The 25,563-nt window shown below is 52.3% G+C and overlaps 1 protein-coding gene across 2 annotated transcripts; it reads right to left on the bottom strand.

Moving 5' to 3' along the window:
• Positions 1-78: 78 nt before the first annotated feature.
• On the bottom strand, positions 79-24,654 carry Sult2b1 (sulfotransferase family 2B member 1). 2 transcript variants are annotated; one of them, XM_063253037.1, is made up of 7 exons: positions 24,482-24,654; positions 11,232-11,374; positions 4,103-4,324; positions 3,706-3,832; positions 3,241-3,335; positions 1,014-1,194; positions 79-297 (listed from the first exon to the last, which is right to left on the bottom strand). In XM_063253037.1, the coding sequence occupies exons 2-7, from the start codon at positions 11,265-11,267 to the stop codon at positions 107-109; spliced, it is 852 nt and encodes a 283-aa protein (XP_063109107.1). In that variant the 5' UTR covers positions 11,268-11,374; positions 24,482-24,654; the 3' UTR covers positions 79-106. The 2 variants fall into 2 exon arrangements, with proteins under 2 accessions (XP_063109107.1, XP_003465494.1); XM_003465446.4 differs by having other exon boundaries at positions 4,103-4,311; positions 24,482-24,606.
• Positions 24,655-25,563: the final 909 nt, after the last annotated feature.

Raw genomic sequence — 25,563 nt, 5'->3', positions numbered from 1 at the left:
CGGCCCAGCCCTCTGCCCTCGGGAGCCCTCTGCCACCTCCCCTGGAACCCCCCCTCCTGAAATCACCAAGAAATGGGGTTCGGCAAAGCATTTATTTTCAGGGTCACTAGTGGGGGGGTTTGGAGTCCTCACTGGAGCCAGGGCTGCTCTCAGGCTCAAGCTCTGGGTCCAGGCCACAGTCCCCCAGGTCCTTGTCCCAGGGGAAGGCTGGCATCTCCTGCATCTGCTCCCTGTAGACGCGGTTGAAGGCCTCGCTCTGCGCCACTGTGAAGTGGTTCTTCCAGTCGCCGCTAACCCCTGGCAAAGGAGGAAGGGGCTGGGTGAGGGGCTGCCGAGGGGTAGGAGGGTCATGACCGCCCACATTCGGGCACTTTCTTTCCCACCTCCTGGCCCTTATGGAGACAGCAACCCCAAGTCAGCCTGTCCCCTGCTTCACCCCTGCCTGAGCCAGGCATTCTCTGGGGTTCATCCAGAGACCTCCATGGCCTGGCTGTGAGCCCCCAGCCAGTGTAGGACTCCTTTGGTTTGCCACCTACTCCTAGGGCGACCACTGGGTGCCAGCCTTGCCTGGAATCCTGGGGCCCACTGATCCAGATCCAGATCCTAGCATTTGAAATGCCGGTGCCACATACCACACAATCTCCATGTGAGCTCTTGGGGAGCTCCTATCAAGGGCTGGGTACCCCCAAGAAGTCCCAATCCTTGGAATCTGTGAATATGCAACTTTTCTTTCTTTGTTTTTTTTGAGATGGGGTCTCACTGTGCAGTGCAGGCTGGCCTTGAGCTCACTTTGTAGCCTGGGCTGACCTCAAACTCACAATGATCCTCCTGCCTCAGCCTCCCAAGTGCTGGGATTACAGGCGTGCACCACCATACCCAGCTTCAAGCATCTGACAGTTTCGGCAGTGATCAGGGGACTGGGGGATGGGGCTCTCCAGAGGGCATGGGGCCCGCCAGTCCGGGTGCCTGTGTCACCCCAGGCTGGATGCTGTGCTCTATGGGTCTATCCCCACCTTTGCGGAGGAAGGCCCCAAGGCGGTGGTCCAGCAGGCTGGGGGGCAGCAGCGTGTAGTTGGACATAGTGTTGGCCTTCATGGCGCCAAAGGCCGAGTGCGCCACAACGGAGCCCAGCGCCTCCTCGCCCAGCGGCCGGTCCAGGAACTCACAGATGCGCTGCACGGAGCTGTGGAGGTCCTGGGTTGGGGAGAGGCCAGGGAGGCTGAGGCAGGAGACATCCACCACAGGGGTACCCAAGATGGCTCATTCACCCCTCACAGGGCTGGGTGCTGGGCCTGACCTCTCCGCCCTTGGCCTTCACCCCACCTCAGCCATTAGTCATCAACCCTGACCCTCCTCCCTCACCTCTGCCATGTTCCCAACTCTGTGCCCACAGCCCCAGGACTGACGGAGGCCTCTCCCTTCCAGACCCGAACCCAGCCTCCTCCCTGCACTCCCTGCCACTGCCTCACCATTCCCCTCAAGCCAGCCCTGCTCCTCCCTGGCTCCCAGCCCCCTGTGGCCCCCAGTGCTTTTCTTTCTTTCTTCCTTTCTTCCTTCCTTCCTTCCTTCCTTCCTTCCTTCCTTCCTTCCTTCTTTCCTTCCTTCCTTTTCTTTCTTTCTTTTCTTTTTTTGCTTTTTGAGACAGGATCTCACTTTGAACTCGCAGGCTGGCCTCAAATGTTCAGAGATCTTCCTGCCTCAGCCTTCTGAGCACTGAGATCACAGGCATACTGTCCGATGCCTCACTGGCCTGGCTTTCAAAGACAGGGTGACCTGTTCTCAGCGCTTCCCAAGGTTCCAGGATTTGCTGTTCCCTGCACATTCCTCCCTCGGCCTGGCTGGAGGCTGTCAGGGACACCGTTAGCCACTGAGGATGGCTGTCTTCCAAATGGGTGGTTTAGGTCCCTGTAGACTGAGCACCCACTGCATTCCAAGCCCTGGTTCCAGCCCCTCATGTACGTTTGCGCCAGTTCTGTCATTGGCTTTGCAATGAGAAGCACCATGCTGTAATGCCAACCCTCTGGGAGGCTGAGGTAGGAGGACTATAAATTCAAACCTAGCCTGGCCAATTCAACAACCTTGTCTCAAAAAAAAAAAAAAAAAAAAAAAAAAAAAAAAAAAAAAAAACAACTAAGGATGTAGCGCAGTGTAAGGCTCTGGATATTTAACTGAACAAGAAAATTATCATAGCTGGGTGTGGTGACACAGCCTCTAATCCCAGGGCTCAGGAGGCTGAGGCGGGAGAATCCTTGCAAATTCAAGACCATTGTAGGCTACAAAGTGAGCTCAAGGCCAGCCTGAACCGCACAGGGAGACCCTGACTCAAAAAAAAAAAAAAAAAAAAAAAAAAAAAAAGAGAAAAACAAAGCTAGCTTGCCCAGCGACAGCAAGGCACTTGTCCAAGGTCACACAGCACGGAGAAGGTCAGACTCAGTCAGTGCAGGCCTCAGCTGCCCTCTCCCTCACAGCCTTCTGTGACACGCAGCGCCACCTTTCCAGGTCACTCCTGGTTTCGTAACCGCCATCCCTTTCTGTCCCAGAAACGTGACCATGACCGTGTGGGCAGCTGGAGAGCTCTGCCGGGCTCGGTGGCCCAGTTTCTGGTCTAGAGAACCAGGCTTGGAAGGGAGGGAGGGTGGAGCCGAGCTAGGACCTCTTCTGCATCTTCCCATGAGAACACATTTCCCAGGCCAGGAGAAGTAACCGTCTAGCAGGCTGACTGCACCCAAGGTGCCTCCTCCAGGAAGCCTCCCTGACTTCTCCACCGAGCACATAGGGCAGGGCTGGCTGGGGTACTGTCTTCACTGTCTCCCTCAGCCCTTCCTGGTCCTCCTCTCCCACGTGCTGCAGTTCTGCAGACTTTCATCCATCTAATTGTCTTCCCTGCTCAGAGCCCACCCAAGGGCCCCTGCTGCTCAGACAACGGAAGTGCTCTCCGAGCTGGCCCCTCCTCCACCCTCCCAGACCCTCATTTGTTTCTGTTCTCCTGGGATCACACTGAGGCAAAAGCCAACCCAGGGCCTTTGCACCAGCCACCTCCCCAGGCATTGCCTCTCCTCCTCAGCTCCTGCTCCCTCCAGAGCTGCTCCTCTGACCCCTGACCCTGAGTCATGGCCCCAGGGTCCTGACTTTCTTCCCTGCTGGGTTGGCATTTCCAGGGGTGCATCTACACCTGGCTCCATTCCAAATCTACAGTGCCAGGCTTAGGAGCATGGGGGCAGCAGGGCTGAGGGGACCCACCTGCTGGAGCTCCTCGTAGGTGAGGAACAGGAAGTTCTCTTTCCCCTGCATCCGAATCCAGCCCTTAATGTGGTCGAACCAGGAACCAAACTGCACTGTGGGCGAGGGGTGGGAAGAGGGTGAGGCACAGGACCCCCTGGCTTAAGGGGACGTGCTGTGAACCCAGCAGCACCCCAGGTCCCCAGGTCTGCTGAGTCCTGGGCCCCTCCCTCCTGCACCTCCCAGCTCCCACCACATGCACCCCCCCCCCATCCATATGGTCAGACCATCAGCAGTCTGATCCCCCCTCAGCTTGGATCTAAACTGGAGCTTGGATCTAAACTGGAGCTTGGATCTAAACTCCTGCTTCAGCCTCCCAGAGTGCTGGGCTTACAGATGTGTGGCACCATCCCCAGCTTCCAGCACTCTGTCCCTTTCCTCATCCCCTCTTCCCTCTGGGTCTTCCTTTCCTGGAGTGGGCCTCACCTTGGCCTTTGAGGAAGTCCTGCAGGAACTGGTCCGGCGTGCCAGGGTCCTTCAGCTGCCGGGCAATCCTGGAGTAGTGGTAGAAGGATACCAGGACGTCGCGGGGGTTCCGGGCGAGGTAGATGACCTACATGTGGGCATCAGGGAGTGGAAGGGTGTCAGACCCAGGTGGGGCCCAGATCCCAGGCAGGAAGGTTTAGGGCGGACCTGGGCAGGGTCCTGCAGCTGACAGTGGCTCAGCACTGGCCTCACTCTGGGGGTGGGAGGGACCATTTCAGGATCAGGAGAAGTGCAGCACAGGAGGAGGCGTGGGATTCAGGGTAGGGGAGATCAAGATGCAAGGCATTGACTGAGAGACATGGAAAACTGCCCACCTCCGTGACCTCCCCCTCCGCACCTTGGCCTTAGAGTTGAAGGCAGCCTTGGGAAAGATGTGCAGGGGGAGATGGGAACTCAGGAGGCGTGGCCTGGGCTGGTCCGGGAGGCTGAAGGCGCCCATGATGGTCTCACACCAGGGCGCACGCTCCCAGATGGGCACCGAGCGTATCCAGGTGGGATCCCCATCCTTCAGGATTAGGCTGAGGATCTCGATCATCCAGGAGGTACCTATTGGGGGAGACTGGGTGATGAACCGGAGTGGGAAGGGGTGATGGGGGAGCAGTCAGATTAACAACAGCAGCCCCCACACAGCACTTTGCCACGTATTTTTTCTATATTTTTGTGGCAAGGTCTTGCTATGGATTCCAGACTGGCCTCGAAGTCATGGTGATTGTCCTGCCTCAGCCTCCTGAGTGCTGGGCATTCACCATTTGTTTTATTGCATTTATTTTATCCTCAGTCCATGGCAAAGGCAGGGTTGATGAGCCTCGTTTTCAGAACATGTGACTAAAATGCCAAGAACAGTGTCTATCAGGACCCTGGGAGGCTGAGGCAGTAGGATCCCAAATTTGCATCCAGCCTAGGCAAATTTTAAGAATCTATTTCCAAATAAATAAATAAAAAGGGCTGGGGGGTACAGCTAAGTGCAAAGGCCCTGGGTTCAATTCTCAGTGCTAAAAAACAAAAACAAAATCCTGAGGCGATGTCATTCATCCAAGGCCGCAGAACGGGAAAGTGGCAAGTGGCAGCTATAACCTGGCCACCCACCCTCCCTTGTCCCATCTTCCTGGTGGGAAATGGTGAAGCCACATCTCTTGTTTGCTCTGTGGGGCCACATGACAGAGCCTGACCAAGGAAGGGTTCTGGATGCTTTATTTTTCTTGTAGCACTGGGAATTGAACCCAGGGCCTTTGCACTAAATCATCCTGTTTTAGTTTTTATTTTGAGACAAGGTCTCACCAAGTCTCCAAGTTGCCCAGGCTGGGTTTTAACACTGGCTCCTCCTGCCTCAGCCTCCGAGTGCTGGCAGTGCAGGTGTGCGCTCATTCTGCTGAATTTTAACAAATGCCCGGCGCCCGGCACCAAAGCGTGGCCTCCTAGCTCTAGTTCGTTGGTCTCACGGGTGAACCTTTCCCTTGGTCAGCTGGGTCGGTGCGAAGTTCTGCCGGCAGAGGGCGCTGCAGGCATGTGCCATGAGGACAGGTTGCTCTTCCTGTCCCTGAGGATCTGTGCCTCCTTAGCGGTCAGCCCATCAGTGGACACCCAGCGACATTTACCCACTTGGCAAGTTTCAGCGCCACACCCTCTCCAGGGGAGTGGGGTGGGAATAGGGAGGCAGAAAAGTCCCTTTTCCAAATGTGTTGCTGCTTGGGGGGAGCAGGAGGGAGGAGTTAGTTCCAGCCCAGGAAAAGCGGCTGCTCTTTAAATCGGCTGTTCCTGTGTACTTTTTAATCGATGTTTTGAGACAGGGTCTCCCTATGCAGTAGGCTGCCCTTGAACTCACTGTGTTGTCTAGTCTGGCCTCAAACTCTTGGAAATCCTCCTGCCTTAGCCTCCTGAGTACAGAGATTATAGGCATGCTTTAGCACACCCAGCTTTATGTGTTGGTTTGTTTGTTTTTTGAGGAAACTCCGTGCTGTTCTCCACCGTGGCCGCATCATTTTGCATTCTCATCACAGAGCACAAAGTATCTGGTTCCTCCACATTCTGGTCCACACTTAACATTCTCTAAATAATTGCCACCGCTTGGGTGTGAATCATTCTTTACATGAGGCCTTTCTTGTCCAAATCACTGCGGTTTTAGTCTCCTGTCTGGGCCTGACCGATCCACCCTCGTGAGACGGTTTAGCAGAGATCCAAGCATCTTCAGGCCCATCCTCCCTTCCTCAGGGTTATTACGCGCAAAGCACGTTACCATCAACCAGAAACTACATTTCCCAGAATCCTCCGCAGCTGGGTTAGTCACGTGACAACGCTCTGGCCTATGAAAGGCGAGAAGTGAGTCCGCGGTCTGGGTTGTGCTATAAACGTTCGTTTCCCTTTCCTACTTGGCAGCACGGTGGAGCCGGTACCTGAGAAGAGGCAGACAACATCTTACACGCTAACCAGCTTGACTGCTTGGAACGGAGCCCCCTGTCTGTCCAAATACCCGCCCACCTGACGCCGTCGTGGGGAGAAAAAGCAGCTTATTTCCTCTTAGGAAGAGCGTTATTTTGAGACAGGGTCTGGCTAAATTGCTAAACTGCCTAGGCTGGGCTCAAACTTGTGATTCTCCAGCCTCAGCCTCTCCCAGAGTGCTGGGATTCGAGGTGTACCACTAGGGCTGGCCGCTAAAGCATTTTTTTTTTTTTTTTTTTGGTCTTTTTTCTTTTTATCGATACCGGGGATCGAACTCACGACTGCCTGCTTTCAAGGCAGGCGCTTATGCCGCTGAGCTAAATCCCCAGCCCCAAGCATTTTAACCTAAACCCGGACTAGCACCAGCGTTGACTAGGGAGAAGAAACTACGGCAGTGGGGAACAGGAAAGAGAGGGTTTGGAGATGTTCTCAAGGGTTTTCACATTTCCTAAGGATCTGAGCCCAGGGTGGAACAACCAGAGGGAAAGGTGTTTCATCGCGGAATCCTGCCTACAGAGAATCCAGTTGTGTTCCCACGATCAGAAGCTATCCCATAATCATAGCCACAGCACCTGGAGTCCCAGCTACTCAGGAGGCTGAGGCAGGAGAATCTTGAGCACAAATTTGACGTGGGACTGGGAAACATAGCCAGACTGTCTCAAGAAAAAAATCATGATGATGATTAAGGAATCAAAGATATATATTATCTCGTTTGTTTTGTTTTGTGAGACAGAATCTCACTATGTAGCCGAGGCTGGCCTCAAACTCTGCCTCAGCCTCTCAAGTGGTGAGATTTTAGGTGCGCAAAGAGAAATAGCAAAGAGAAATATTTTTTGTTGTTGTTGTTTTGGTAATAGGGATTGAACTAAGGACCTTATATTTGCCAGGCAGGCACTTGTGCCACTGAGCTATGCCCCTGGCACTTTTGTTGTGTTTTTTTGTTTGTTTGTTTTGTTGTTGTTATTTTGAGCCCGTCTCACTATGTGGCCCAGGCTGCCCTTGAACTCAGAGCAGTCTTCCTGTCTCAGCCTCCAGAGTGCTGCAATTACAGACATGAGCTACCACATCTGGATAAATACAAATACAGTTTGATTACATACTTTTAAAAATATGCATAGAAAAACATTATGAACAAAGGCTAAAAGGCAAATGACGACCTGGACAAAGATACATAATTTGTTACAAAAAGTTAAGTTCACTAATAAATAAAAAGCACTTATGAATCAATAAAAAACCAATAATATAATAGAAGGGGAAAAAGGACCAAGGGTAACAAATTCCAAAAGAAGAAATAGAAGTAGGTTTTGTTGTTGTTGGCTTTTATTCTTAGGGACCAGTGATCAAACCCAGGGCCTCTCATGTGCGAGGCACGTTGTCTACCACTGAGCAAATCCACAGCCTGTAAGTAGTTTTTGAAATATTTAGCCAGATGTGGTGGCACTTGCCTGTAATCCCAGCACTCTGGAGGCTAAAGCAGGAGGATTGTTGTAAGATCGAGACCACTCTGAGCTACAAAATGTGCTCAAGGCCAGCCTGAACTCTATAGTGAGACCCTGTCTCAAAAAGAATAAATAAACCTTTATTAGAAAAGAAAAGGAATATCTAAAATTATGTTCAACTTCATCACTAGTGATATAAGCATACATTAACATGAGGCAGAGTCCTTTTTTAGTTTCACTTGTCAGCCTGGTACAGAGCAAAAGCTCTGGTTCAGGATGATAGCGGAGATGTGGGGAAGAATGCCCCAGATTTTATGTGGAAATTGGGCCACAACTTTCAGGACTGCAAGTGTACATAGTCCACCCTTCTTGTAGAGGTGCTTGGGGATGGAACTCAGGGCCTTGTGACACCCCCAGCTCTTTATTTTTTATTTTGAAACAGGGTCTTACTAAGTCTCTACATTGTGCACACTGGGTTTGAATTTATAGTCCTCTTGCCTCAGCCTCCCAGAATGCTAATATTACATGTATACCACCATACCAGGCTCATGTCTAGGAGTTTACCCTGCAGATAAACACACATGCAAAAGTATGCATGTATGTTTTTGTTTGGTTTGGTACTGGGGATTGAACTCATGATCGTGGGCTTGCCAGACAGGCACTTAGGCTGCTGAGTTATATACCGGGCCCCTGTTTGTTTGGGTTTTTTTTGAGACAGAGTCTATGTAGCCCAAAGTGACCTTTAGCTCACGGAAATCCTCCTGCCTCAGCCTCCTGAGGGCTGGGACTCCACTATCCCCCTCCTTTAATGGGTCATAGATTTTTTTTTTTTTTTTTGTATTTTTACCAGGACCAGGGATTGAACTCATAACCACACGCTTGCAAGGCAGGCATTTATGCTGCTGAGCTAAATCCCCAGCCCCCTATGGGTCATAGATTTTAATGTAAAATCCAAATTCATAAAACTCAAAGAAACACAAGCCATCTTTGTTACTCTGTTTTGTTTTTTGGTCTTTTTGAGACAGGGTCTTGCTATATAGCCCAGGCCAGTCTCAAACTCACAAGGATCCTCCTATCTCAGCCTCCCAAGTGCTGGGATTACATGCATGCACCACCACATCCAGTCAGGCCATCTTTGTGATCATGGGTTAAATAAAGACTCCTTGGCTACAGCACCAGACTCATGATCCATAAAAGCACAAATTGACAAATTTGATATTTGATGAAAAATGTGTGCGCTTATGCCCTGGTGAGAAATGAAGAGACCTTGTACAACGAGAGAAGTCTGTGGAAAATGTATGCGTGATCAGGAGTATCTGGACTACCGAACAATTTCTGGAGGCTCAGTGATGAGAAAACAAACTGCTCAGCTGAGGAGTAAGATGATTTGACCTGAGGCTTTCCCAGAGAAGACACAGAAGGGCTGAACACCAGGAAGAAATCACGGCACCACTGGTCACTGGGAAGATGCAAATTGAAGCCACAGTGAGACATCCAGCAGTGCCTATCAGAGTAGCTTTAAAGAATATAGGATAGAGCCTTGGGGTAGAGCTCAGTAGCACAGCGCCTGCCTGGCATCACGAGGTCCTGAGTTTAATTCCTGGGACCAACAACAACAACAGAAGAGCAATCTGGAGTGGTGGCGCTGGCCTGTGATCCCAGCACTCAGAAGGCTGAGGCAGGAAGGTTGCAATTTCAAGGCCAGCTTGCATTACATAGACTCTGTTCAAAATTGGGCTGAGGATTTAGCTCAGTGGTGTAAGCGTCTGCTTGGCAAGTGCATGGTTGTAAGTTCGATTCCTGGTACCAGGAAAAAATAAATTGAATTAAAAATAGAAAAAATAAAATAAAAAGGTTTTTAAAAAATAATGTAATCACTGGCATTTACTGGGACCCTCACCGTGCTGGGACCTGGAGCACTGGGAAACCAATCAACCCCTCCCCACCGCCTGTTTTGTTTTGTTGAACTTCAATATACATGAGGGTATGGACAGCTATTTTAAAGAGAACGAGAGACTCTACGACAGCCATTGGTGACATCCCTGTTGTCTGGTTTTGAAGACCTAAAACGCCTTCCTCATTTTGTTCGGATCAGTTTTATACCATGTTGTTTTGTATGAATTCTCTGTATGCGAAGACGTGGACAACGATTTGGAAGAAAACGAGACAATATGATAGATAGTGAAGATCTCAGGTCATCTAGCTTTGAAATTTATATCTCTTACATTGCTTTCTTATGTCCTATTTTGTTCTGTTTTGTTGTGTTTAATTTTACCCCCTTTGAAATAAAAAATTTAAAAAAATAATGTAATCCCAGCACACAGGAGGCCGAGGCAGGAGAATTGCTGTGTTTGAGGCCATCACGGGCTACATCATGAATTCAAGACTACTCTGAATTACATAGTGAGATCCTATGTCAATAAATAAAATAAAACCTCAGTTTGGAGCCTAGAACAGGATCCTCCATTACACTATGTAATAAATGTTCATGACGGATTTGTATAAGAGAGGGGAAGGACCTTCATTTTCTGCTCTGGGTCTCTGAAATGCTACTGATGGGTCATCTGTGACCAAGAGCAATATGTGTCAATTTTCTGGGAAAAACAGATTTTTTTTTTTTTTTTTTTGGTCTTTTTCACTTTTATCGGTACCAGGGATCGAACTCACGACTGCCTGCTTGCAAGGCAGGCGCTTATGCCGCTGAGCTAAATCCCCAGCCCCCTTTTTTTTTTTTTTTTTTGAAAAACAGATTTTTAAAAAATATTTTGAGACAGGGTCTCACCAAGTCAGTTGCCTGGGATGGGCCTGAATTTGCCATCCTCCTGCCTCAGCCTCCCAGAATGCCAGGATCACAGGCGTACACCACGGTGTCCGGTGTCCAGCAAACCAGGCTTTATTTAAACACACAATTAGCTGCATCGCCTTGTAATTAGGGCTGGGGGTCTGTCAAGGAAATAAGATGGGGCCTGGGGCTGGGGGAGGCACCCAGCTGGAGGAGGAGGGTGGGGGTGTGGGTGGGGATGGCAGCTTGGGGGACAAAGAAGGGCTGGGAGCTGGAGGTTGGGAGCTTTCACTCATGCAGTGCAAAGGGAGGTCCTGTGAGGCTGGGGGCAGGGGAGAGCTGGGCTTCTGCCTCTCTTCTGACGTGATGGGGTTAACCTGGTGAATTTCTGTTACTTTTGAAATTTTTCAAAATATTTCATTCTTTTTTTTTCCTTTTTTTGGTTGGTGTTATTGTTATTTAATTGGTTGGTTGGTTTTGGTTGTTTTGAGAGTCTCACTATGTAGTCCAACCTGACGTCGAGCTTGCAGAGATCCTCCTTCCTCAGCCTCCCTAGTGCTGGCGTGACAGGTGTGAATCACCGCACACGACAGGTTTGAAAGCAGACCAACCCAACTGAAGTTACAGTTTCTCATTCCAGTGGGGACACCAGAGAGCCTGGCCAGCAGCGACAAATACATACACTGAAGGTGAAGGGAACCGGAGGGCAGGAGGGGGCGCTGCTGCCACCGCCACCAGCAGCTCGGGGACCCCTGGCCCCATGCCAGGCTCCTGGGTGACCCCCACCTCGCTCTCCCCGGCCTCAGTACCTGACTTGGGGTAGGTGACAATGAAGATGTCGTCATCCCACACGTCCTGGGTGTTCTCGGCCTGGCTGATGCTCTCGGGTGAGTAGAGGCCCACGGGGAAGGGGATGCCCTTGTACCAGAAGTATTCACCCAGCAGCTTCGTGCTGCAGGAGAGAGACAGGCAGTGTGAGGACACAGGGCCACCCTGGGTACCAAGCCCCGCGGGATCCAGCTTTCATCAAAAGTGGGAGTGGCTTGCTGAACCCCTGCATGACCTGGATGTCATGATTGTGATCCATCCTTCATGGGTGGATGAAGGCAAGCATGGGCTGAGGATTTAGCTCAGTTGCATAAGCATCTGTCTGGCAAGTGTGAGGTCGTGAGTGAGTTCAATCCCCGGTACCAAAAAACAAAAAATAAAGCCAGGCACACGCTGGACATATGGTGCATACTTGTATCCCCCACACTCAGAACTCTGAGGCAGGAGGATCTCAGGCTGGTCTTGAATTTATTATGTAGCCCAGACTGGCATCAAACTCGTGAAGATCCTCCTGCCTCAGCCTCCCAAGTGCTAGGCTTACTGGTATAAACCACCATGCCTAGCTGTATTTTTCTTTTTAATTTTTTTTTTTTGCTTTTGGGGATGGGATTTCACTATGCAGTTCAGGCTGGCCTTGAACTCATTTTGTAGCCCAGGCTGGTCTCAAACTTGAAACAATCCCTGCCTCAGCCTCCTAAGTGTTAGGATTACAGGAATGCGCCACCATGCCTGGCCTTTAGTTTGTGCTTTTGAAACAGGGTCTCACTATGTTATTCAGGCTGGTTTTAAAGTTGTAGAGATCCTCCTGCATCAGCTTCTTGAGTGCTGGGATTACAGACATGCACCACAACCCCTGGCTTTATCCCTCGTACTTTGGCACCACTTGTGTTCCAAGACCCCCAGAGATGCCTAAACCCTGGGATAACACCAAAGTACAGACACAAGGGGTAACAATACAGCAGCTGATCTGACAGCCCAGGCAACCAAGCAGGGACTTCGTGGTGGACATGGAGAGGGGACTCAGGTCAGGGGACAATTCCTGGGCAGGCAGGGTGCAGCGGGACAGTGGGAGGTTTCATTATCCCTCCCAGAATGCTCTGCAACTTCAAACTGAAAAATTGTTTCTTTCTCAGATCTTCACCCCTCACTTGTTTCTCTTGACTTGGAGGACTGAACCAAAGCTTGCACATTAAGCTGTATCTTCAATTTTTTTTTTAACCATGATCTCACTCTATAGCACAGGCTGGCCTCAAACTCCTGGTGATTGTCCTGCCTCAGCTCCTGGGTTCTGGGATTGGGGGCATGTACCCCCACGCCTGGTTTAGAGGGGCTAAGGCTGGCTGTTCCCCTGCTGTGGCCGAGTCCTTTGGGTCTTCAAGGTCATCACAGCTCCTTGAGGAAGTTACTTCCCTCCACTTGCAGCAAGGAGCACAGACCACACAAGGAGAGGCTCCTGTGATGTTCACAGGAGCATAAGGAAATCCGGGGTACCCTAGAGCACCCCGCAGTGCCACAGGGCTGAGACACTTGATGCTCAACCAGTATCTGAAAAAATGAACAGTGAAGGCTTCACTAGGAAGCAGGGGGAGAAAGGTCCAGGTCACACAGCCCTGTCCAGTCCCAATGGTTCTCTGCCCTGGGCTATGAAGGGTCGGGACCCCCCAGTTTCCCTGCCGAAGCCCCAGTGCACAAAGCTCATCCCACACAACTCATGTGAGGAGGAATCCCTGTCCCTGCAGGAATGATGGCTTGGGGTTCCCCACGTGTTTCAGATGGGAAAATGGGGGGTTCAGGGAGGGCCACAGTTTGGCTAAGGTCACACAATGAGAACCACGCACAACTGGAGTGATGCTGCAGGCCAGTTATACCAGCTACTGGCAGGCTGAGGCAGGAGGATCTCCAGTGTGAGCCCAGCCTGAGCCACTTAGTGAGACCCGGTCTCAGTAAACGACACTAAACAAGGAGCGCTGGGGTCTGGTTCTTCCCCAAATTGCTCCTTCCCTGCAGCCCACCCTCAGCCAGAGTCCCCAAGTGCACTGTGCCCTGGACCTGACCCGGGGGTGTGGTGCACAGAGGCCACAGGATGGCCCTGGCTGAACTCTTGCTGTGCTGGACACAGGGCCTGAGCCTCTTCTCCCCACTCCTGAGCCAGATGTGGCCCCAGGGCAGCTCCTCCCTGGGTCACAGGCCCAGGGTGTCACACACACACACACACACACACACACACACACACACACACACACACTCACACAGCAGGCATCCTGAGCAGAAGAATGAGGGGACAGCGGGGGGCAGGAACAGGGACTCAGTGGCCCAGGACTGCTGATGGGACAGGCTGAAGGCCTCATATCCGCTTTGTGTCATCACTGGTCCTGCAGATGACCCCAGACCATGGGACTCACCCATCCTCCTCCTCTCCCCCACTTCCTTCCTCTCCCTCCCTTTTTTTCTTTTGGTACCTGGGATCAAACTCATGAATGTACACTTGCAAGGCAGGCGCTTATGCCACTGAGCTAAATCCCCGGCCCTCTTTCTTCCTTTCTTTTCTTTTCTTTTCTTTTCTTTTCTTTTCTTTTCTTTTCTTTTCTTTTCTTTTCTTTTCTTTTCTTTCTTTCTTCCTTTCAAGACAGGGTCTCATAGCTGGGCGTGGTGGCTCACACCTGTAATCCCAGCATTCAAGAGGTTGAGGCAGGAGGATCATTTCGAGTTCAAAATCAGCCTGGGCTACAAAGTGAGCTCAAGGCCAGCCTGCACTGCACAGCAAGACCCTGTCTCAAAAAGACACACACACACACACACACAAAAAAAAAAAAAAAACCCCAAAACCAGGGACTCACTATGTAGCCCAGGCTGGCCTCAACCAGCAATCATCCTGCCTCAGCTTTCCAAGTACAGGGATTACAGACATGAGCTACCATGCCTGGCTTCTTTCCCTCTCACGGTTTACATTGCAGTGTTGAGTGTCTCTTATTTATTCCAACATGCTCAAGACTTCAACTGTTTGAAGGTCAGACTCCCCCCCCCCCAAGGTTTTGTAATATTTGCAGATTTGCCACGAGCTGTCTCTCGTAGGGATCGGAGTCTAAACACAAAGCCTGCGTAGCTTTGTGTACTTTCTGCACAGAGCTTGGGGGGAACTGGGTACAATAGCCTTTTGGACTGGGACCCGCGGGGAGGGGAGGCTGGGTGGAATTTTCCACCTTGGAGTGTCTGGGGCAGGGCTTCCGGATGGTCACCCTCGTGTGGACAGTTCGTGGCTGTCCCCATGGAGCTGTGGGCCCAGGCTGTGCACTGATGGCTTCTTCCTCCCACTGCATCCAAAGTACTCCTAACAGGGAGGCTGGAACCATCCTGGGGTCCCTCACTCCCCACAGCCTCCAGAGTGATTCACACATCTCTCGCTGTACCCTCAGCAGCTTATTATCTTCCCTCCTTATAGCTGAGCCGACAGCCTGTGTGTGGTGCTCAACATGTGTGCATCCAGCGCTCGGGAGGCTGGGGCAGGAGGGTTGCCACAAATTCCAGGCAGCCTAGGCTACATTATAAGACCTTGTCTCCAAACCAGACTAAACCACACCAGAGACAGAGGAACAAACAGGCACACAGAGAGGCATTACACAGCTGGAAGATGTTATACAGCTGCAGGAGGACAAAGCTGGGATTCACAGGCAGGCAGTGCAGCCCCAAAGTGCGCGGCCTCAAGAGTTTAGGGCCATGGGTGCTCCCTACCAGCCTCCTCTTGGCTTCTTCCCGGGGGCACCTCTGTGCAGGCCCTGGGGCCTTTGGGGACAGGGTAGTCAGACTCAGTTTGATCTTGAAGAGCTCATAGGCCCTCTCTAAGTCCCTCTCACCACCACCCAGCTCCCTGCTGTCACCTGCAGAGTTAACCCCCTGGGGGTTATGTTATTATTATTACTGACATTTTTGATATGAGGTCTTGCTATGTAATCCAGTATGGCCTTGAACTCAGTATGTGACCTCAAACTCATCGCAATCCTCCTGCCCCAGCCTCCTGAGTGCTGAGACGACATGTGTGTACCAACAGGCCCGGCCACACACGCGTGTTGACAGCTGCTCTGTTGTCATTATCCAAAGCTGGGAATGGCATAGACACCCCCCGATGGCTGATGAGAGGGGCCACTCTGCATGTGACTACAGGGCTGAGTCCCGGCCCCAAAAACACCCTAGTGTGGGAAAGGGATTTCGCAGAGGGGATCATGGGAGGGTCATCGGCAGCAGGGTGTCCCTGAGCTGTTGGCCCCTGACTGTCCTCAAGGGTCCTCATGATAGCAGAGGGCAGGAGGCCGGAGGACACCACTGCTGGCTTTTAAGGAGGAAGCCAACTGGCAGGGAGAGGGCTCTGCTGGTGGGGTCAATCCTGGCAACACCTCAGTGGCCCCTGGAACGGATCTGTAAGGCAGCCAGCAGGTAAGGACACAGAAAGAAAAATTGGGACAGAGACCGGTGTGGTTTAGTCTGTTGTGTAGGGTGGGAAGTAGAGACAGGAGGTGGTGACAGCCGAGGGGGTCCCCTGAGGACAGGGACAGTTCTGGGCCCTATCAGTAGAGGTCACCCAGTCCTACATTAAATCCACAAAGCTCATTTGCCTACAATCCTCGCACTCAGGAGGCTGAGGCAGGACAGTCATTATGAGTTTGAGGCCAGCCTGGGCTACCTAGAGAGACCTGTCTCCAAAAACCAAAACCAAAAGACTGAAGTCTACAGAACTTATGTATTTCCCTTCAAAAGGTGGGTTTCACTGTCTGCTTATTATTATTTTTGATGCGTTATGTTTTTTAAGAGCCTTTCCATACAGTACTCAAGCTTATCATATCGAATTGGCCCATGTCCCTTGAGACCACTCGAGCACCTGGACAGAAGCAATGTGGGTGTCATTTTAGATCCATGGAGCGTTCACCTGTATTTCCAGCACTCTAGGTGGCTGAGGCAGGAGAACTGCGAGTTCAAGCCCAGTCTGGGCAATTTAGTGATGTATCAAAGCTTGTCTCAAAATTTATATATATATATATATATATATATATATATATATATATATATATTTTTTTTTTTTTTTTTTTTAAGGGCTGAGGATGTAGCACAGTGCAAAGGCCGTGTATTCTGTCGCTAGTACTGAGAAAAAGTAATAAAGGAGCAGTGCATGCAGAGGCAGCGGCCTGCTGGACCCCCAGGATTTGGGGGCGGGTTGCAGCTGGACCCTTGCAGCCCCAGAGCTGCCTACGCGGCTCCTACTCGACTGCATCAGGGCAGTGTCCCCAACTGCAACCGCAGCGCGATGACTCATGGTTTGGCCAGGCTCAGGTCACGACTGGCACTGCCTCTGCGGACCAGACCGACCGCGGGAGGCATTTCCAGAATGCAGGCGGGCTCCTCCCCTCTGCAGGGCTCCCTGGGGCTTCCCAGGTCCAGGACCCCTGCCCAAGCACCTCACCCATCCCCCTGCCCAGCATCCTGCCGCCTTTCTTCCCCGTTGTTTCAGTACTTAGTGACTTTTTTTTTCTTCTGTTTTGTCTGCTACCGTCTTTAAATCCACAAGAGCAGAAACTCTCTCCCCTCCCAGGCTCCATCCAGAAGGGGCTGAGTGGGAGATACGAGGTCCACACTCCCTTCAGTGGCTGGATGACCGAATAAGATCCCTCGCCCCCAGCCGGCCAAATGCACAGGGTACATGGATGTGCTTGGGAGATGCCTGATGAAATATATACCCGGATGTGGATTGCAACATTTTTGGAAGAGGAACAAAAACAATAAGACCGTGGGTCAATAAATCAGGGCCCCTGAAAACACTGGCAGGTTGCCATGCCCAGACTGTTTGCATTCGGCTATTAGTCTCAGCCTAGGTGTGTTCAGAGTTCTGCAGTTCACTGATATAAACTTCTTCCACTAAAAAAAAAAAAAAAAAAAAAAAAAAATCTGGTGGATGTGGCAATGCACACCTGCAACCCCTGGAATTTGGGAGGCTGAGACAGGAGGATCACAGTGAGTTCCAGGTCAACTGGGCTATGCAGGGAGATCCAGTCACATAAATGATTTTTTTTTTTTTTTTTTTTTTTTTTTTTTTTTTTTTTTGAGACAAGGTTTCACTGTAGTTCAGCAGCCTGAACTCACTGTGTAGTCAAGGCTGGCCTCAAACTCACGGCAGTGCTCCTGCCTCAGCCTGCTGAGTGCTGGGATTACAGGCGCAGGTCACCACATCCAGCCTCACAAATGAACACTGCACTCAGGTTAATGATGCGGCTTGATGGGGGGATTGTAGGCACCACAGGTTTGGGGTGCTACATGCATGGGGAAGGATCAGGTGTGCCCAGGGCAGAGCCAGGTATAATGTAGTAGCTTAAATGTGTGAAAAATAAGAAAGAAAAGAAAAGGAAAGAAAGGTGCAGTGGTGCATACCTGTGATCCCTACCCAGGAGGCTGAAGCAGGAGGACCTCAATTCAAGGCCAAGCTGGGACAAGCTTGAATCTCAAAATAAAAAATACAAAGAGGCTGAGGACATAGCTCAGTGTTCCCTGGGCTTGCTTCTCCAGGAAAGGGGGCGGGGGGGGGGTGAATTCAGGGGCAGAAGTGAGCCTGCCTTGAGGTCTGCGGTGTGAGGGCCTGAGAGGGGGTGGAGGTGATTTGGTACAACTTCTTGACTGCCTGTTTTTGGCTTTATTTTGGTATTAGAGATTGAGCTCAGGGCCTCTGCACTGAGCTACATCTCCAGCCCTTTAGCTGAATTGCTAAATTTCCCCGGCTGGCGCTAACTTGTGATCCTGCTGCCTCCGCTTCCCAGAGTGCTGAAATTCCAGGCACATACCACCACACCGATATTATACCTTGCCCCTTCCTCTGCCGCTTGCTTTGTTTTCAGGGACCATATCATGGCCATCTTTTCAGGTCACCTGCAGCCACCACACTTCAAACTCAGTTGTAAAATACCTCACTGCCGCCCTCTGAAATCGGTTTCCTTCCAGGGTAGGTGCCCAAATCCTTCATATAAAATTGCCGGGCCAGGGGAAGTGGAGCACACTCAGGAGGCTGAGGTAGGAGGATCACCGTGAGTCTGAGGGCAGCCTGGGCTCCACAGTGAGTTTGAGGCCAGCCTGAACTGCATTGTGAAAACCAGTCTCAAAATGTCAACATAAGCCAGGTGTGGTGGCTCACGCCTGTAATCCCAGCACTCAGGAGGCTGAGGCAGGAGGATCATTGCGAGTTCAAGACCAGCCTCGGCTACAAAGTGAGCTCGAGGCCAGCCTGAACTGCATAGAGAGACCCTGTCTCAGAAAGACAAAAAAAAAAAAAAAAAAATCAACATAAATAGTAATAGTTTACAGTAATAAAAATGCTTTTTAAAAAAATAATAATTTTAAAAAACAGTTGGGATCAGATTGGGGAGGTAGCTCAGTGGCACAGTACCTGCCTGATAAACATGAGGCCCTGAGTTCAATTCCTGGTAACCCCAACCAAAGCCAGGTGGGGTGAGTTGCTGCTCTGTGTCTATACTGCAATAATAACAGAGAAACCTCCAGTTAAATAACTGAGTCTCTCTGCATTCCTCAGCGTTCTCTATGCGGGACATTGGTCCCCAGTCTGTGACTTTGCCAGGCTGTGAGCTCATGGGCAGACACTTGGGTTGAAAGAGGTGGTTCTGGGTCCAGTTGGGGCCAGGGCAGGGAGTTGCCTCATAGGATGGGGTGCCTGGCTCCTACAGCTGGCTGTGGGCTCCCTCCAGGCCCTGCTGCAAGCCGGGGACCCCAGGTTCCAGGCCTGGCCCTGTCCCTGGGGCCCGGAATCCCTCTGCGGCCTCTGTCAGACTTCGGCCCCACCTCTGGGTCAGCGTCATGTTCAGTCCCCGAGGCCAGGTTCTGCCTGTTCCTAAGGCTCCATGCGCCACCACCCAGGGACCTCATGTGCGCCACCAACACTGGGTCCTCGGGGCTCTTCTGCCAGCTTGCTCCTTTCTCTCTTCTGAATTCCTCCCTTTGCCCCCTCTCCCTGGCCCCTCTATCTGGCTTTATGAACCCCCTACTGTATGCCGGGAGCTGAGCCCCAGTGCCAACTCCGACGTGGTAGGTGCCCACACGCGGCTGCAGTGATGGGAGAACGGGATTTATAATTTCATTTTATGGTCGCTGGTTCAACATCCCACACTCATAATCGAGTCAGACCCTGGGAAACTTAGTTAGCGGGCCGGGAACAGCTTGGGCCGGCGAGTCCACTTTTTCAGCCAGAAAGTTGATGAGAACGAACTGCAAATGGGATCCTTGCTGTGAGTTAGAAAGCAGAGCTCCATTTCAAAGGCCGGTGCCACAGAGACACGAACCGTCTTACTGGGACTTTTTACATGGATTACATGTTGAAACGAAGCTGTCTCACCCAATCAGGCTACATATATAATTAAAATTAATTTCACCCATTTCTTTGGCTCCTTTAAATGTGGCAACTAGAAAAGGTTAACCTATGAGAGACGGGTGTGGTGGTAAACACATGTGTAATTCCAGCCCGCTGGGAGGCTGAGGCAGGAGGATCCCACGTTCAAGCCCACTCTGGACAATCTAGCAAGACCCCATCTGCAAATTAAAAAATTAAAAAAGGGACGGGGATGTAACTCAATGGAAAGGCCCTGGGTTGGATTCCCCAGTAGCACAAGAAAAAACAAAACAAAACACAGCAGCGTAGCTATGGGGCTCACTGACCCCGCGGGGGTGACAAGGCCCCGATGGAGAGAGATCCTGAGGGGCGGCCTCCTCCAGCTGTTCAGAGCCCTGGCTGCTCCTTCCCTCCTGTATGCAGGCTGAGAAGCTGCCCCACCCTGGGGCAGCTCCAGGGACCCCTTCTCAGCTGTATGCCTCAGTTTTCCCCCCTGAAATGGGAATTACCATGGCGACCGCACGGGCTGCTCCCAGGGTGGCAGGAGCTGGGCTGTGTGAGCCTGGGAACACAGTGCACATGGGGAGCCTGTGGCTGGCACTGTCCTTCCCTGCCCCCATCTTCCCAGCTCCTGAGCTCCTGGCTCGGAGGGTGGCAGGGATCCAAGAAGGAAGGAGAAACCAAACAAAGGACCAAGCAACAAAACCAGCAGGGGGCACCGTGGCCGTGTTGGGGGCATCACCTTGTCACACACTTCCACAGCCATCTTGTCTACCCGGCAGTTCCCACTGATGGAGTGACGGGGCTGGTGGCTGACTTCCGGTGGCCTTCTTTCTCTCTCTCTTTTTTAATAGACAGTCTTACTTCCTAGTCCAGGCTGGCCTTGAACTCATGGTGGTCCTCTTGCCTCAGCTTCCCAAGAGCTGGGATCACAGGCATGCACCACCACGCCTGGTTTGTGGCCATCCTTCCTTGCAGCAGTGGTGTCCCCACTTTCCCTGCCCCTCAGTCCCCACACAGTGGCCCCTAAATCTCTCTGGGAGCCTCTGTCCAGGCCTCCCTGCAAGACCAGGGTCTTTGGTGCCTCTGTTGGCCAAAGGGTCCCCTTCCTTCCCCAAGAGAAACCAGAGGTGGTGGGTGCTCTGGATCTCCTGGTGCCTACGTTGGACCCCAGGGGACACGAGGGGGCAGGGGACAGAGGTGTCCTGCATGCAGTGCAGCGCAGTGAGGGGCTGTCAGCCTCTCCCCGTCCCCATGGGCCCCCTGCATTCTGCCAGCCCGCGGCCCCCCCAGGGCCACGCTCAGCCAGTGCCACCGTGGAACCTTTTATCACCTGTGGGCACTCACTTGGCTACAGGGCCCTGTGCCTGCCGTAAAACCAGTGAGGCGCACAGCAGCCTCCTGGCAAGGAGGGGCTGTAAAGAGCAGAGATCAGAAGGTCCCCAGTGGGTCCTCGGAGATCAGAGGGAGGAGCAGCAGTGTGGCTGTTCAGGGCCATCAAAGGTGCAGCCCGGTCCAAAAGGTAGCTGACCAGCTGGGCCTTGACCCGGGTTCAGAGGGGAGTCTCCAAGCCTCCTCTGGGCAGGAGCTCCCACAGGGCTCTTGCTATACATCTGTCTTCCTCATTCCCTCACCTGGGGTGTGCTAGAGTGAGGTTTTCCTAGTTCAAGTCCCAGCTAGCCCATGGACTGCTGTGTGACCCTGGGCAAGTTTTTCAACCTCTCTGGGCCTCACATTTTTTTTTTTTTACCAGTACTGGGGATCAAACTCATGACTGCCTGCTTGGAAGGCGGGTGCTTATGCCGCTGAGCTAAACCCCGAGCCCCTGGGCCTCACATTTTAAATGGGGTGATGGTACTAGGTTGATCTCAGGCAGGCAGGTCACTGAGAGGATTAAGTGAGATAATACACAGCATAAGGTGAGCAGATCCTGGAACTCGGGCACCATGGAGCTCTGCACCGCCAGCAGCTGCCCATCCTGCCCGCTGCCTGCATCCTTCCCTCCTCAAGCTTATTTGGTCCTTATTAAGCCATTTTTAGCCCACCAGATACATACAAGACTGTGCAGAACTACCAAGCACAGTCTATAACCCCAAAGGTCTTGCTGGCTATTTCAGAGCCCAAATTATGAACCCCTTGTACCTCAAAGCCTGCCACTCCAAAACAACATATGATTTAGTTTTTCTCATTCAGGAGACTTAAAATGCAATCTGAAGCTGTGGCGGTGCACACCTGTGATCCCAATGCTTGGGAGGTTGAGGATGGCCAAGGGCTCCAGGCCAGCAGGGGCTCCCTAGAGAGCTCCAGTGAGAGCCTGTCTCAAAGAACAAACCAGCCTCTTGCCACCCCCCCCCAACCAAAAAATCAGTTAAAAAATTAAAATGCCAGGGCTGGGGATTTAGCTCAGTGGTGTAAGCACCTGCCTTGCCAGTGTGTGGTCGTGAGTTCAATCCCCGGTACTGATAAAAAAGAAAAAGACAAAAAAATAAATAAATAAATAAATAAATAAATAAAAAAAATGCTAGCAAGCCAGCAAGATCCCAGGGGTCACTGCCTCTGCCTAACACCCACTGTGGGACCATGCAGAGGGCAGCTCCTGGGCCCCGATGCAAACCCAGGATGCGTCTGATTGTCCCAGCAGCCTCTGGCCTCAAAGCCCAGCCCTCCTTTGGAGCAGGCCTGGCCCCTCCTCGCCTGCCTGCATGCTCATAACCCTGACTCAGCCACCACCCCACGTTGCCCAATCTCGTCTCCGTTCCTCCATTCATTCATTCCTGGGCCATTCACTCTCACCGACTCAGCTCCACATTGTCCCCCAACAGGCAGAGGCTCAGGGGTCTCAGGATGATTTGGCCACAGGCCAGTGCCATCTGGGACCCCAGGTGGGCACATCCTTCCCCTGGGCTGGCCAAAAATCCCAAATGCTGCCATGAAAGCTCTGGGCCTGAGAATCCACTGGGCCAGGGAAAGAGAAACAGCAGAGGCTGCCCCAGAGGAGGATTCGGGGACAACTTGGAGGGAGGGACCAGGTCATCAATCAGTCAATCGAGGCTGATGCCAAGGCCTGAGAATGGTGGAGAAGGAGAGGCAGGGAGGTCATACCAGGCTTCTGCTGGTCACTGGAGGGGGCAGATGCAGGGACACGAGAAGGGGCCTCTATCCCAGCCCTGAGCTCCATTCCAAACCAGGGGTCTCTACTTTGTATTCCTCCTGCGAGGAAGATTTCTCTTCAATAAAATAAAATCCCTGTCTTACAATGCTTTTGTAAGCCACTGCCATGGACACAGAGGTGCCCAAAAGGGACTCCAGAAGGGGACAGCTGGGGACAGACCTGGGATTTAGACAGAGCCTTGGCCTCCTTGGGAATCCCTGTGGCAGAAACCCAGTGTTAAGGCCTGGGGCAGGGAGCCCAAGGCGTGGCAAGGGAAGGTGACATCAGTCACCGTCCCTGGGGAGGATGGAATGTGGGAGGTTATGGGGTGGGGTGGGCATGAGGTGGCACCTCAGGACCTGGAGGGGCTGGGAAGGTGGGAGAGGCAGCTTGGGACCCAAGGGAGGCTCTGGAGAGGCCGAGACTGAGCTGGGTTCAAAGTACGGAACAGGCTGGGGCCTGGAGACAAGGTCCAGGGATGGGGTGTCAGGGACCTTGCAGGAGGAGCAGTGCTCTGTTGAAGTGATAGTGGGGTCAGAGGTCAGGGCAGGGGCAGAGCTCCATAAAGGTAAAGGCCCCAGAGAATGGCTTATGCCCAAGAGTGACAGCCTCCTGGGCCCAGGGGCCTCCGCTGTTGGGGGAGCTGGAGATGCTGTTGTGCACTAGAGACCGTGACACCCTGACTGACAGTGACAAAGGGGAGAAACTCCCAGTCCTGGGGTGGGGGTGCAGGGACCCTGCAGGTAAGCTGCTTTCTGAGGACCCAAGGCAGATCCCGGAGCCCCTGGCAGGAAGCACTTAGTAGAGAACACGACCCCCCCTTCCCGGTGGGCCCAAAGATGCTCGGAGGTTTGTTGAGGCCACATGGCACTTGGCTGGGGTTAGCAGTCCCATCTTTGGAGTCTCACCTTACAGTGCCCTGGCTCTGGAGTAACACAGGGCCCAGCAGCATACAGAGGTTACCCCAGCTGTGTGCTGTGTGATGGCAGGTAGCTGCCTGCCCTCTCTGGGCCTGGTCTGTTCCTCCGAGAACAGTGGAACCATAGAGCCACTGCCGGCAGGGGCCTGCAATCTGGCCAATTTCTCTCTCAGCCTTAGTCTCCCTATCTGGGAAGCAGGTGCTTCACAGGCCTCTGATTTCCTAGGTGCAGCGAGGAGCTGGAAGACTCTGTCCTCACCTCTCCCACTTGGCCCACACTTCCTGGGGCACAGCTTCTCCCTCAGAGACATCCAGGCATCTCCATCCTGCTCACCCTGCTCTGCTACCTGCCCCTCCATTCAAGCAGGGGGCACGTTCTGACCCACAGGAAACACCCTTATTTATTTATTTATTTTTTGGAGATAGTCTCACTATGTAGCCCAGGCTGGCCCCAGATTTGTGGTGATCTTCCTGTTTCAGCCTCCTGAGGGCTGAGATTACTATGAGCCACCTCCCTCACCCCCCTCCCCATTCTCTGAGGGCTTATGAAGGAAGGGTATTCTGAGAAAAAATGGGGTGCAGCAAGCCCTTAGTTTTGCCAGGCAGCTCCTGCACACCCAGCAGCCCCCCAGGCAGGCATCAGTCAGATGGTGACTGTGGATCCCTTGCACAGAGGAGCAATCAAGGCTGGGGGAACTCAGTGCCAATGGCCCACTCTCTTCTCTGGAGGGACCCTGGGGCCACCAGTTTCATCCTGTCCCCTTGCACCCAGACTTTCGGGCAACCTCACCTGATTTCCGAGATGTTGTTCTTGAAGTAGTCCGGCATCACAGGGGCGCAGGGCCCGTCCATGGCGGTGGGCGAGGGGCAGGAAGAGAGGAGCTGGCCAGGTGCGCGCAGCCCGTGTCTGGCGTCTGTCGCCGAGCAAGCGCCAGGTGCTGGCCAGGTGCAACCTCGCCCGCCCAGGGGCGGAGCTGCAGCCGGTTCGCCCAGGTGCTGCCCACGCCCCGCGCGGGCCCAACAGGGAGGGAAGGGCGCCTCCCTGCTGAGAGGGCGGGGGAGAGGAGGGAGGGCAATGCCAGGTCCCAGCCAATGGCACCTCCGAGGCGGCTCCTGCACGGGCCCAAGCCCCGTCTTCATTCATTCTTTCCTTCTTTTTCGTTTTTCTCCTTTTCTCTGAAGTTTTGAATCCAGGGCTTGTTCTATAGCCCAGGCTGGCCTCTAGCTGGCAGGATACTCCTATCTCAGCCCCCCGAATTCTGGGATTGTGAGCATGTGCTACCATTTTTTACTTCACTTCATTCGTTCACTTTTATTTATTTAAGAACTACTTGCCAGGGGTAGTGGCTCTCACCTCTAATCCCAGCACTGGGGAGGCTGAGGCAGGAGGATCATTGTGAGTTCGATACCAGCCTGGGCTACAAAGTGAGCTCAAGGCCAGCCTGAACTGCATAGAGAGACCCTGTCTCAAAAAGACAAAAAAAAAAAAAAAAGAACTACTGAACTTTAAAGATAACAATACACCATATACGGCATCAGCACCTGCCTGGCAATTGTAAGGCTGTGAGCTTGATCCCCAGTACCAAAACCAAAAACAATATGCATTATATGAACCATCATTACCCTCTTACCATCTTGTTTTGAAATTTTCTCTTTAAAAAAAAAAAAAAAAAAGAGATAGTGTCTATTAGGATTCTTACTCTGCTAAAAACAAACAAACAAACAAACAAAAACCAGGGCTGGGGATTTAGCTTAGTGGCATAACAGCCTGCTTGGCAAGTGCAAGGTCATGAGTTCAATCACCAGCATACCCCCCTCAAAAAAACCCCATGCACACACACAACTTATTTACTGAGCGCCTGCTGTCTTCTG

The sequence above is a fragment of the Cavia porcellus genome, unplaced genomic scaffold, assembly GCF_034190915.1.
Source record: "Cavia porcellus strain 051 isolate PalLab524CR breed Dunkin Hartley unplaced genomic scaffold, mCavPor4.1 scaffold_7, whole genome shotgun sequence".
NCBI lineage: Eukaryota > Metazoa > Chordata > Mammalia > Rodentia > Caviidae > Cavia > Cavia porcellus.
Note: the sequence above shows the minus strand (reverse complement) of the source record. Positions and strands in the feature narration are given on the sequence as shown.

What these genes read in the sequence shown, in the direction of transcription:
- Sult2b1 (XM_003465446.4), bottom strand. Translation starts at nt 24,543, where the DNA reads ATGGACGGGCCCTGCGCCCCTGTGATGCCGGACTACTTCAAGAACAAC. An exon ending in CCTACGAGGAGCTCCAGCAG is followed by an intron (nt 1,195 to 3,240) that starts GTGGGTCCCCTC and finishes TCCCCAACCCAG; the next exon opens with GACCTCCACAGCTCCGTGCA. An exon ending in TGGGGCCTTCCTCCGCAAAG is followed by an intron (nt 298 to 1,013) that starts GTGGGGATAGAC and finishes CTCCTTTGCCAG; the next exon opens with GGGTTAGCGGCGACTGGAAG.